This window comes from Lissotriton vulgaris, chromosome 6 (assembly GCF_964263255.1).
Source record: "Lissotriton vulgaris chromosome 6, aLisVul1.2, whole genome shotgun sequence".
NCBI lineage: Eukaryota > Metazoa > Chordata > Amphibia > Caudata > Salamandridae > Lissotriton > Lissotriton vulgaris.
In genome coordinates this window covers 1,452,457,396-1,452,471,221 of record NC_141694.1, presented here as the reverse complement: position 1 = coordinate 1,452,471,221, position 13,826 = coordinate 1,452,457,396, and the positions used below count along the sequence as shown (strand labels likewise).

The 13,826-nt window shown below is 46.3% G+C and overlaps 1 protein-coding gene across 1 annotated transcript in view; it reads left to right on the top strand.

Annotated features, from left to right (window-relative positions):
• LOC147708987 (uncharacterized) overlaps nucleotides 1–13,826 on the top strand; it is a 540,404-nt gene that overhangs the window by 68,523 nt on the left and 458,055 nt on the right. The window contains exon 2 of the mRNA XM_086927584.1: nucleotides 2,480–2,684. Within this exon, the coding sequence (XP_086783710.1) occupies nucleotides 2,480–2,684 (205 nt within the window). The remainder of the gene's footprint in view (nucleotides 1–2,479; nucleotides 2,685–13,826) is intronic.

The following is a 13,826-nucleotide window of genomic DNA, read 5'->3' as shown; positions in this document are numbered from 1 at the left end:
GTATGTGCCCGAATTCCTACATATAGCCATTTTTTCAGGTGCCTCCCACAGCCAATTATAATATAGTGCTTTAATCAGTTTGTGGTTAGTGGGTTCCTCCTGTTTTGGGGCAAAATGTGTTTTGACATAATGGGTTAACACCGCATGGATCATGTCCCCGTCTCACTGAAAAAGTTGTCATGATCCAGTAGCTGCCCATCATTAAATAAGTCCGATACCGTGCTGATTCCTTCTTCTAACCAAGGCGTTAATGTACGGTTTGTCAGTCTCCCGGCTGCTAGTGGTATACCCAATAAGGGGATCTTGTCGGCGTAGGTAGGGTGTGAGCTTGTGTACTGTAGCGACGCCTTCCAACATTGCACAGCTGTATGTAGTAAGGGTGGAAGATGGCGAGGGGGCTTGTACCTCGGTAATAGCAGTTTGTGTAGGGCCCCATTACTTATATCCCGCTCCGTGAACCCTATTTCCTGCAGATTGCGCCATGCCGTCCAAAAAGATAGCCATTGCAACTGGCAGGCATAATAATACGCTCTAAGATCCAGCACTCCTAACCCTTCCCTTCTCTTACCTAGCTGGAGCTTTCTAAGACTTATCCTTCGCCTGCCTTTTCCCCCAGACGAGGTCAATAAGTAAGGTGTTCAAGAGTTTAAAGGTAGCTTGTGGGACCAATAGAGGCAGATTTGTGAAATAGTAAATCAATTGTGGGAGAACCACCATTTTCATTATAGCTACTCTGCCCATCACGGACAATGGTAGCGTGGTCCAAAATGCAACACTAGAATGCGGGGCTCTAATTGCTCTGTTAAGGTTACCTTCCAGCATGTCAGCAGGGGTCCTGTATACATGAATGCCCAGATACTTAAACGTATGCTGAGCCACCTTTAGCGTTGTGGATCCAAATGCGATTCCTGTGGGCGAGGCTTGCTCGCAAAAGAAAAAGGCATGGGACTTCGCCGGGTTAATGGCCAGTCCCGATATATGCTCAAAGGTGGCAAAGATCTCTGCAAGGGGGGCCAGATCAGACCGAAGGTCTTTGATATAAAGGACAATGTCATCTACATATGCAGAGAAGAGATGTGTTGTAGACCCTACCTCTATACCCAATTCCTGTGTATCCCTACGTAACCTTAGCGCCAGGGGCTCTAATGCCAGTATAAACAATAGTGGTGAAAGCGGGCAACCTTGCTTCGTCCCTCTAAATATCGAGTATTCCGCCGATATATGACCATCCGTTCGAACACGGGCGGTAGGAGCGTTGTACAACAATCTGAGCCAGTAAATGTACCCCTTTGGGAGCCGACATGAAGTAAACAGTTTACAGAGACAAATGTCATGTATTGAAGTTAGAACCCAAAGGTTTCCTCTGTATAGCTACAGTATGGTTCACTGTCAGCAATGATATGCGTAAGTTGTTCAGGTTTGTTCGTAACCAGATTTGTAAAGACAAAAATCTAAGCAAGTTGGTAGAAATACTTTATTGCATTATTCCACCCCGTCTCAGCAGGCATGGAGGAATAACATGAACCAGTTGCTGACTTCCAACGTCTTCTATGGGATGTCAGCCTTCACATTCTACCTTAAATCACACAACAAACTCACTGGATGGTTTTCCACCAAGATACATAATTCACAATAGGTCTGTCCCTTCACTCACAACTCCCATTTATTACCACTTTGGAAACATCTTCACCCTATAAATTACTTTTTCCATCCAGAGAAGCTTAGCTTTCCACCTCCCCTTCACCCCTCCCACCATGGAGACACTCCATTGGACAAAACCACAAATGCAGAACACTGTGTTCTACAAGATCCATGTAGCATAATGTTTATTTGTCCATGGCATGCTGCAGAGCTTAATAGCATTCTGGTATTATAGCATGTGCCCACCCTCATATAATTACTTATCTTGGCAAGGTGCAATGCTGCTGTGTTGGTTTTTTACCCAAAGACTGTAAATGCGATTGCCATCCACATGCAAACCATTACCACTAAATTTCTAATTACCAGTTAGGCAGAATTCTTCAGGCCTATTTCACACTAAACTGTTCAGAAAGTTGAATAACTGTGCAGTCATGGAATAACCGTGCAGAATTCTGCATGATATTCCCTGTCCCGAACAGTTTAATGCTTCTTTTTACTGCCTGCTTTGAGCGAGTTGGAAATGGGAGCTGTGGTTTCCCTGCGGGACGGGGATGGAGGAAGGAGGATTGGGACAGTATGGGGGGGAAAGGAAAAAATAGTTTTTTCAGGGGGAAGTATTACATGGATGTAAAAAGCTTGGCATGTACTTAGCTGATAAAATTGGGCTGGTGTTCCTGCACCTAGAACACTGGGCCATTTGTGATGAGAAGGAGCTGTATCCCCACCCGGGGATATTACTCCTCATGACTCGTTATACCGTAATATGTCATTTAAAAATAATGTTATTAGTATTTTTGCTTTGTTCGTTATGTTTAAAAATTCTACCTTCATCTTTTAGGGAGGAGACGGCTCAAAAGTGGTCAAGCTTAAAGATGGAGTGAACACTGTTTCAATAGAGGTGACAGCAGAAGATGGCACTATTAAGATATACGTGATTGAGGTGACAAAGCTAGCAGCAAATGCTGCATTCCTTCAAGGACTGACATTAACAGAGGATATTCAACTCGTTCCATCATTTGCACCCAGCGTATATGAATATACATGTATGTCTTTTTGATACTTTCAATTACCAGTTTATGCTTTTTCACATTGATTCCCAATATCAATATAAACCTAAGGAGAAGAACTCTGGTGCTTGAAAGGACAATGGCTGCATTGGCAGCCGTCAGGGGCATTTATCACACTAAAGAAGGGGAGAGGGACTCACAACTCTAATCCAATCCAAGATTGTACAGACCCAAGAGGAGTAGAGACAGTAAAAAGGAAATGGTCTCAGTGGTGGCATATGCACAGTGTGAAAATACTGCTCTCACTCACAAAGTTGTGACATGCTTCATCATCGGGCTTTGCTGCAGTACACCCCCGCGCAGACCAACGCCTGGGGTGGAGCAAAAGGGAGGGGAAGATAGTACAAACATGTAAACTATACAAACATTTAAAGCCAAATCTTAATGGGATCACTGAAAGAAAAGTGCAGTGGAGGTTAAAACTACCTCTGAGGTATCCCTATTCAAAATGAATTCCTGGACCCTCCGGCTAGGGTTAAAAACATGAAGGATAGTGGTGACAGGAAAGAGTAAGGACATCCTGCACCCCTCCTTACTGCCAGCATGTCAACATGTTTCTGTCATATTCGTGCTCGCAGTTATAGGTCACACTGGCTTTAATCATTCTTTCTTCATGGCAGAATTTAGGAAAGTTAGAGTAGTGCATCTACCTTGACGAATGTGTGACTACAGAGGGGCTGTCCCTCGTTCTGACCAGTTTCGGCTTTAATATTTGTGAAATCGTACAATGAGAGCAATTTAGTTAGGGGCGCGCCCTCCCTGTTGGGAACAATTGGTTTCGAGGAATGCCATATCATGATATCGAGGGACTCATTACACCAGAGGGATCAAGAAAGGTATATATATATATATATATATATATATATATATATATAGAGAGAGAGAGAGAGAGAGAGAGAGAGAGAGAGAGAGAGAGAGAGAGAGAGAGAGAGAGAGAGAGAGAGAGAGAGAGAGAGAGAGAGAGAGAGAGAGAGAGAGAGAGAGAGAGAGAGAGAGAGAGAGAGAATATAAATGTGCTTTTCACTTTATCACACTAAAGGAGTACAATGTAAAACAGAGCAAACCAGCTGAACATTTCAGGTGAAAACAACATGCAGTAAAGTGATAGTGTAGTGTGGAGAGAAATAGTGTGCCTACGTGACCAGTTGGATTGGTGAGTACTAGGAAACAATGATTAATTTTCGTGCAGTCTCGCTTCAACTCTCTCCCTCTCACTTTTCCACTCTCTTTCCCTTGCTCAGACATTCTCATTCCCTGTGTCCCTCTCCACTTTTATACCGGTCTCTGATTCCAGGCTTTCTTCTCTCTCCCACTCTCCCTCTACTTTCTCCATTCTCTCTCCCCCTATCGTTATCTCGCTCTCTTCTTTTCTTTCCCTCTCACACCTCGCTGCCAAGTCCTAGAACACCCTTCCCCTCCACCTCCCCACTTCCCCCTCGATGACCAACTTCAGCAAGGGACTCAAGACCAGGCTCTTCAACTCATACTATCTGCACTGTGCCTGGATACCTGTCACTCTATACAAATACCAATTGAGTAATTGACACACACACTGCTCTCTTTGTCTTATTGTCGCTGCCTACCCCTCTCTCTGACACCCTCCCTCTCTCTCTCGTGCTCCCTCCCATCTCCCCCCACTCCTAGTTGACAAGTTCGAATATGCGTGGCGCCTTTGTTTCACTACTGCTTGAAGAGAAAAGGTTTTCAAACATTTTCTGTGGGAAACAGTGTGAGCATGCCATTCTTGTTCGCTTACAGTGCAATCTTAAAATATGTTATCCCCTTGGTACCATCTGCATGGGCCGGCTGGTATTGGTCCCTCCGTTACATGGATTTTGTATTCTGCCTTACGATAGGACAGTGGACGCTCTCAAAAAACAGAAGTGTTTTTATGTATAGACCACCTGAGGGAAGTATTATTAGCCTGAGTCACGTGTTACAGGCTTAAATTATTTTGTGCCCTAATGATTTCCTAACTACAATTGCTTTATTAACATTTTTGTTTTCTCAAATTTGCTTGAAAATGCACCATTTGCCCACTCTATTTTCAAAATGTTCCTGGGGGGAGACTTCCCCTGTACTCTCCTCTGACAATTTGGCGCGCTCACTTGCCACAGGGCATTCATCCCAAACTTTTACACACAACCACTTTCAAATTTCACCAGCTGCCACTGCCCCCTACCCCAGGGACAGGTCTGACAAATTTGCCAGGGCAGCTTAGTGTTCCCAGTCTAGCCCTGAATCTGAACCATGCTACACAAATCGCAAAATTCGAACAATTTTTGTTTTAGTTCCCATGCATTTCTAAATAGTGTGTCAGGATGTACAACAAAGTTGTGTTTTATTAGTTTTAAAGACATCAAAGCTGTTTTTCACCCACCCTTCATTTAGTACATGACCAGGATCTCTATTCAGGAAGGTCTTGAACTCATTTTTAGGTCTCCTGTAGCGGCAGCTCTAACTATTGACCACCCTCATATTTTCAGAAAAAATCATAAATTACACTTTCGCAGGAGTGCAGAGCGCATCGGGCTGAAAGGGCTTCAGCCAGGTCTACCGCCCCCCCCCCCCCCACCCCACCCACCGTATCGCCCTGTTGTGTTCCGTAGCCCAGGCTGCAGCAGTATGGGTGTCTGCACCCAGGGAAAGCCTAGGCGAAGTACGTCTGGAGAAGAGTGCGTCGGAATAAACATTTTCTTTTCTCTGACACACAGCTTATCTTGCTGTTTGCAGTGTTCTCAAAAGGGATGAGGGGTCACAGATGGTTCACAACATCCAGGAAAACAAGCATTGGAAATGCAATAGGTCTCGCACCATTAGAGTTAGTGCTTTTAGAATTGTTTATGGGTTTATTTTGTAAATGTTTAGCATTTTTGTTTCCTGTAGCCAATGCTAAAGTATTACAAATAAAAAAAGCCATAAACATTTCTAAAATCTCTAACTGAAATGGTCTGAGAACTATTGCACTGTGTGAGGGTGAGGGTGAGTGAGGGTGAGGGTGAGTGAGGGTGAGGGTGAGTGAGGGTGAGTGAGGGTGAGGGTGAGTGAGGGTGAGGGTGAGTGAGGGTGAGTGAGGGTGAGGGGTTGAGGGTGAGTGAGGGTGAGTGAGGGTGAGTGAGGGTGAGGGGTTGAGGTTGAGGGTGAGGTGTTGAGGGTGAGTGAGGGTGAGGGTGAGTGAGGTGTTGAGGGTGAGTGAGGGTGAGGGTGAGTGAGGGTGAGGTGTTTTGGGTGAGTGAGGGGGAGTAGTTGAGGCTGAGTGAGGGTGAGTGAGAGTGAGGGTGAGTGAGGGGTTGAGGGTGAGGGGTTGAGGGTGAGGGGTTGAGGGTGAGTGAGGGTGAGGGTGAGTGAGGGTGAGGGGTTGAGGGTGAGTGAGGGGTTGAGGGTGAGGGGTTGAGGGTGAGTGAGGGTTTGAGGGTGAGGGGTTGAGGGTGAGGGAGGGTGAGTGAGGGTTAGGGTGAGGGGTTGAGGGGGAGGGGTCAAGGGGGAGGGGTTGAGGGTGAGTGAGGGTGAGTGAGTGAGGGTGAGGGGTTGAGGGTGAGTGAGGGTGAGGGGTTGAGGGTGGGTGGGTGAGGGGTTGAGGGTGAGTGAGTGAGGGTGAGGGGTTGAGGGTGAGTGAGGGTGAGGGGTTGAGGGTGAGTGAGGTTGAGGGTGGTTGAGTGAGGATGAGTGAGAGTGAGGGTGAGTGAGGGGTTGAGGGTGAGTGAGTGAGGGTGAGGGGTTGAGGGTGAGTGAGGGTGAGGGTGAGTGAGGGTGAGGGGTTGAGGGTGAGTGAGGATGAGTGAGAGTGAGGGTGAGTGAGGGGTTGAGGGTGAGGGGTTGAGGGTGAGTGAGGGTGAGGGTGAGTGAGGGTGAGGGGTTGAGGGTGAGTGAGGGTGAGGGGTTGAGGGTGAGTGAGGATGAGTGAGAGTGAGGGTGAGCGGAGGTTGGTTCCTTTCCCTTCCTCGATTAGCAATGCCTGCCTTTAGATAACCCAGAGAAAGAGCAAGGAAAACTTGCAGTCGATTTGCAAACAGCCAGGAAGTGTGGCGTGCGTGTTTACCAACTCCAAATCAAATCTTTCGGTATAATATACATACGACACTCTAATCCAATAGGAATGAAGTCGATAATGTATTGGCCATTTTAGTCGCTAAATTGTAAAGCTCTTTGAAGCTGGAACAAGAACAGCCAAATCTGGTTGTTCCAAATGCTGTACGTGAGGATGAGGAAGTAAGTTTTCTTTTGTAATCGCCTGGGACGGAAGCAAAACATGTGTCACGTGATCGAAGGACGCGGACGCTGATTTGTGGAATTTTTGCTGTCAGGCTCTCTGCTTCTCTGCTGCTATCCACTTGGTTGTATCCACTGAGTCCCAGTAACGTTAGGGCTTCAGACTTGCTGCGAGGCTGCTGGTGCTCGAGCCGACCGGGAAACCCTCACCGAGTGAGCCGCTCCGTGTGAGAAGATAAAAGCTTTTTCGGCAGCGTGGCTCCAAAACTGTACATTAAATGGCTCGTGCAATTTTAACATCACACAATGATAAATATTACGAAAACCCCTTAGAGTTGAATTTATTCCAGAACTGCCTGTTTTGTTCGCCTTGCATTTTATCCTCTTTGGCACAGATACACATTCAAAATTGTGTCTTTGATGAGAGATTAACAACAACATGGACAAAAACAAATAGTGGGGGTTTTAAAAAAAAATGCGACACGGCGGGCAGGGGAGGGGGCGGAGCGGGTAAAATAACAAACAAGACGGAGGGAAGAGAGGGGAGGGGGGAGGAGAAATGCGACACGGAGGGAAGGGGACGGGGCGGAGCGGGTAAAATAACAAACAAGACGGAGGGAAGAGAGGGGAGGGGGGAGGAGAAATGCGACACGGCGGGAAGGGGAGGGGGCGGAGCGGGTAAACCAAGACGGACGTGCACACGCTTTTAAGCTCAATGCGCATGCGCATTGAGCTTAAAAGTCACGGGCACTGCAAGGAATCGCCACGATTCCTTGCAAGTTGGGGAAAGAGTGGATAAGTCCCAATACTCTCGCTTGCTCGATGCGCATGCGCATCGACAGGCGAGACCTAAAAAACCACAGTGAGGATTCTAATTGTGCAAAGCAGTGTGCTTTACTGATCACCTTTGTTTTAAAGAGAGAAAAAACTTGCCCATTAACGCTGGTATGTGAGACTGCATCTGCACTAGAAATGTAATCTTTGCTATCTTCCTAGGCTTCCAAGCAAGCAAGGCGCAAATACCAAATTGTCTTGATTTGTAATTGCATTTATATAGTGCTTACTACTCCTGTGAAGGGTACCAATTGTTACATAAATGCTAAGAAGTGAAGAAAGAGGGGTGCAGGGGGGGTAGTGGCAGGATTTGTGGTATTGGTTCTAAAAGTGCCCAGTACTGACTAAAACATAAGGACATGCAAAATGATGTTGGCAAAATAGGAGTGGGGAGGATGGATAGCAAAGAGGGCCCATGGGTCGCTGTCCCAATACTCTGGGTAAAATGTGCCTGGCTACTTGTCGTTTTGTACTTCTGCAGTTTTATATACAGCAAATCCAGACCAAAGGCATCAGGATGCTTTACAAGAGCACCAGATCAGATTACTTTATACAAAATCAGATATGTTTTTTTAGACATGGGGCGATTAAGCGATTTTCCTAGGATCACAGGATGTTGAGCTGATGTTGGCATTCAAACCTCATTCCCCATTTCCAAAGTTGGCACCTCTGGCCCTCAGACCACATCTCATCGGTTGGTATTGGCGTCAGAGGTGGCTGGTGATATTTGAAAGTGATGAAGTGTAATACCGCCTAGGAGCCTAATTTGCCTCACTCATACTTATTCCTGCTCCCATTTAGTCCTAGATTAACAACCAATGGTCGGTTTGCGTTACAAACAGTGATACAAACCTACGCAAAATGTTTTTTTTATTTACTTTCCACTGCAAATCCTGTTTTGCACTGGAATGTTGCCTGAAAGTAACACAAAGCAGTACAAATTGCTGCTTGGTGTCATTCTGCATCATGGTTGCATTAAATGGGTCGTACACAGGCGTTCCCATGCAACCAACCATGTTTTTTTTACATAAAATCTCATCTACTAACAATAGCAGACAGTGCTTAGGCCCCCATTAGGATGGCGGGCAGACTTTGCCCGCCCGCCATCCCCGTGCATCCCATAGGAGCAACGGTCCCGCCTTGGCAATTAGGATGCACCCGCCACACTGACTGGCGCATCTTGTATTTTTACAATTGCGGCGGCCGCCGCAATGGTAAAAATGCACGTTGTGCATTTCAAAGCACAACATGACAGGCACCGTGCGGTGCCTGCCATGTTGCACTTTGAAATGCGGGGGGTTACCATAGGTACCCCCCCATGTATACCCCCCGGAGTCCCTGGGGGCCCGCAACGGGCCCCCGCAGGGATTCTCCGCATGCCTTTCCGTGGCGGCATTTCTGCCACGGAAAGGCATTCAAATTTGCCCATCATAATATGGCTGGCGGTGTCTGATAGACACTGCCACCATATTATAACTTTTCCGGCCTGTCACTTTGCGACTGGGGGGGAAAAGTGGCGGACGGTCTTACCGTCCGCCGCGGTCCCGCTGCCCATCCTTATATGGCGGGGAGTCTTTAGAGCAAGGATGGCGGGCGGATCACCCCCGCCAGGCAGGCGGTGGCTACCGCCAGCCGGCGGGGCGATCCACCCACCATTCTAATGGGCCTCTTAGTGTCTTAAAATAAGTGCCACTTGAAAGCAGGCATTAAAAAAGAAAAATGTTTTTATTTCTCCTATTTTTTTCCTCTTTGCACGTGTACTGAACTGTACAGCACAAATCCGAAGTACGAAAAGTTTTAACGTTTGTTAAAAGCATAGTAATTTCTACTGGAAGGTCACCCTTCCAGTACAAAACCTATGCTTGCCACCTTTGCACTGTGGTGCAAGGGTGTATGTGAGGCGCTCAGTAGCCTAATGGTGTGCCAGCCTAGGGAGAGAGCAGGATGATGCTATATCTTTTTCTAGTTATATTGCTTTCCTGTTCTCTCCCTCTTATGCAATGCATCAACTTTGGGTGCTGCACTGCTTTGTGTAAAATGTTTGATAATTTGGGCCCTAGTCTCTTTTCTCTCATTCACTCTAACTCACATTCTCTCACTTGCTCATTCTCACTCATATTCACTCCCACTAACTGTTACTCACACACAAACATACTCATACTCACTGCCTCTCATGCTCACTTATTTACATACACGTGCTAAATCTGGGCCCTGGTACAACTGCACTTGTTGCACCTTTGATAGCTACACCCATGATTCACTTCCATTCCCTCTCACAACGTCTAATCAATAACACATTGTAAAACACTCATACTCCTTCACTCACTCCTTCCTAACTCACTTTCACTTATTCATGCACACTCCCAAGCTCTGATTTACTTTCACTCTCATTGACACTCTCAAACACACATACTTTCATTCAGGCCCATTCACTCTCAATCACTCACAAACACACTCACAAACGCATAGAGAAATAACATTTTTGTTTCCCTTAACTGGCTACTTTGCTGGCAACCTGGAGGCTCCATAGCTGCAGCAAAGCAGAAATCTGGTGCTGGGCATTAGAACCAGCAACCATGATTCCAAACGAGGAGCCAAATTGAGCAGCAAGGGCAGGATTGAAAAGGGGAAAACCCACCTCAATACCCCTCTCAGCTTCTTGATAGGCAGGGCCACTGGAATTATGCATCAGGGGAGAGCCAAATTATGCAGCATATTTTATGATAGTATAATTTGATTATTTTGACATTTATACACTTGTTTACACCTTCTGAGCATAGGTTGCACCTCTTTGGTACCAATTTAACACCTAAATATAGCAATAAACAGCAAAAAGATGATCAGTCAACCTTTGCGAAGGGACTTCGGCTACGCAACACATGTCGTTGAGTTTTCAGTAACTTTTGAACCGTTTGAGCTAGAAACAAAATCTATTTTTGTTAAAATCTGGAGATTATGTGGCAAAGCCATAATTATGCAAAAAACTGGACTGGAAGCACAGGCCTATAAAAAGCTGAGATAGAACTGGGGATCCTGTCCCTGCTGCTCTTTGGAGCTTTTCATTGGCTTCAGGGATGCACTGATGTTTGCCCTGATAGCCCCATTTTAGCAGATATACTATGCTGCCTGAGGCATGTGCAGTATGTCTACTAAATAAAATGGATTTTGCCAGTATTAGGGGATCATAGTTGAACTATGCCCCTCAGACATCTCTCCGTCCACCTCACGTGAGGTCCTGCATGCCTCTTGGTCATTTTAGTTTGGCGGACAGACATATATTAGACTGAATGATACCATGGATAGACAGTACCTGCCCTTCTACCACAAAAGCTTTCTGCCACAGCAGCATGTTTTTCCCCAGATTGCTCTGCCCTCGTGTGTTCTACCTCTTGATCATCCTTACCATCTCTGCAAGTGGCAATTGGTGGTTGAAAAGCCTTATGCCAAAGGAAAAACAGTGCCTGCCCTAAATCCATTCACATCTCCAAGGATCCAAACCGATAAGTGTAGTCCAGTGGGCTAACACACTTACTTCAGAGACATGACTCCCCTCTTTTCAGGGCCCACATGTTTTAAAGCTCACACTTGGTGCTCAGAGACAAGAGTTCAAAATCCTTTGTTTTTTCTTTAACTTTTCTTTTCTGCTCAGGCCTACTCTTTCCTTCCCATGCGCTACAGTGCAGTTTCATTTCTATTGCATTGCCCATTGGTAACCACGTGAACCTCAGCACTGTTCATTCTGCCCTATGTCACTCTCTCCACATGTTGCTACCTTCTCACCTGTTCCCTTTCACTTGGCAGCTCTTTTTTAGAATTGTAAAAGATGGTCTGGGAACTTCAAACATAAACCCTTCACATACTGAAGGAGTTTTGTGTTTTTCACTTCCCTGGAGTGGGTGAACCAGGTAAACCCCAAACTGAGTGGATGGAGGAGTAAAGCATAAAGCTTTTGAGGGCAGGTCAGCTTCAATGGTGCAATAAGAATAAGGGTGGGCGAGCAGGCGTAGTGCCTCTATGCGTATTTCCACAGAGTTTCAAAAAAACTGTCGTAATACGCTCCGCCCCCTCCCCCCTCCCAAATTAATAAAAAAAATAAAAAAGAAAGCACTTGGCCGCTCTCCTTCCTGCTCCTCGCTGTCCTCCTTCTCCTGTGAAAAAACACTAAGGGACCCATTTGGATGTCGGTGGATTGCCACCGCCATGCAGGCGGTGGCGATCCGCTCGACAGCCGTCACCGGCCGCCACCCATTTCCACCCCCCCGCCATATTACAATAGCGGGGGGACCGCGGCGGACGTAAACACCGTCCTCCGCTTTTCCACCCCGGTCGCCTTGCGGGCGGGGTAGAAAAGGGTTGATATGGCTAGCCATATTAGGATGGCCTGGATCAGATGCCTTTCCGTGGCGGCAAGGCATGCGGTCTTCACTTTGGGGACCCCTGTCATAAACAGATATTTTGTTAAATCTGTTTACAATTCATACTGTTTATAAATATTGGAAGATTTGAGAGATACCATTAAAATCTCCTTTCTACTAATTTCTCTACAATTTTATATACCTCACCTTCTCACTTTTTCACTTATGCACTGCAAATCAGTTACCCCTACATACATTCATTTTGGTACTTCCCACCTACACATACAGCTATCATTGGTTGAGCGCCAGTCACAGCAACATCTAGTGGCTGGTAGCGTACTCTCCTGGGTATAAGGAGAACCCAAATGATGACAAGGGCGGTACCGAGCGGGAACTGATGGGTACTTTTTTACACCCTAGAGTTACCATGCTGCGCCTTTAAGATACATTGGTGCACTACTTTCCCCTATGACTCCCTGGTCTTTCTACTAGTTGTGTCTCGGACGGTTTACATAGTTGCGTTTTTTTTTACCCTTAGACACTTTTTGTTATTATAGTGGACCCCTGTGGGCCCTCATTGTGACGGCGAGGGGAGGGGTGCACATGGGGGTACCTGTGGTACCCCCCTGCATTTGCCTGCCGCTTTGTGTATGCAAATGCATCACAAGCATTTATAGCATTGCGGCGGGTGCTGGAATGAAAACCGCCCGCCGCAATGTTATAAATGCATGACTCGCCCGCCACTGTGGCGGGTGCATCATAATATGCTAGGCGGGACCGCCGCACAGCTCGCGGGCGGTCCCGTTTTCCACTAGGATGACGGGTGGTCAAAGTCCGCCCACCATCCTAATGGGGCCCTAAGTTATGCGTCGTGCACATACGCCTGTAGAATGGTAGCCCCACTAACACTATTTAGTTAGTCCCCCCCTGGAGTTTGGATCTAGTTGCGCCCCTGCATTATCGAATGACGGAGTTACTGAATACCAAGTCTGTCTAATCTTGTTTCCACTTCACGTATATTTCTTCTACTAATCTGCATTCTCTGCCTTTTTATCACACTCTTTACCAGTTACTTTTGCATTCCTACTTTCCACTTTGCCACAGTTTTCTGTCTTTCTCTTCCTCCTTTTTCCCTTTTCTGCATTTTTATCTCTTGTTTGTTCAGGGACAAAGTCTAATGAGGCATATGTACCTGGCCCCCAAAAATGAATGCTGCTTAAATTAAGGCTCAATAAAGTGTGTGTGTGTGTGGGGGCGGGTATATTTTCACTGAAAAAAACGACAGTTAAAGTGACGATATAGTTAGAGGTTGGAATGTGACACGAACTAATGTTTTAAAAAAACAGCTTTGAATCAACAACTGTTAGACCACACATCAGCACAAGCTGATGTGTTAATGAATGATTCTTATTTTGAAAGTAGGTAGCACCGTGTCCAGAGTCGGAAAGACTGCTGCCTTATTGTGTAGGTGGAATTACATTTGTGATGACAAACTTAAGTGTTTGAGTGGTATGGACAGAAGGATTATTAGGAGCACTGCTACTTTCCACCTGCCTCTAACTTATATCTTAATTAGGTTAGAAACTTAGCACTACTCAATTGGTGAACCTCTGAATTTCAGAGAGTCTGCTGGCTTTTGGTAGCCGGCCGGCGCTAGCCTTTCCCCTGCGGAGGGGAGGACAAGGGGAGTGGGTTACCCCAAAAACCAATAAAGACAATC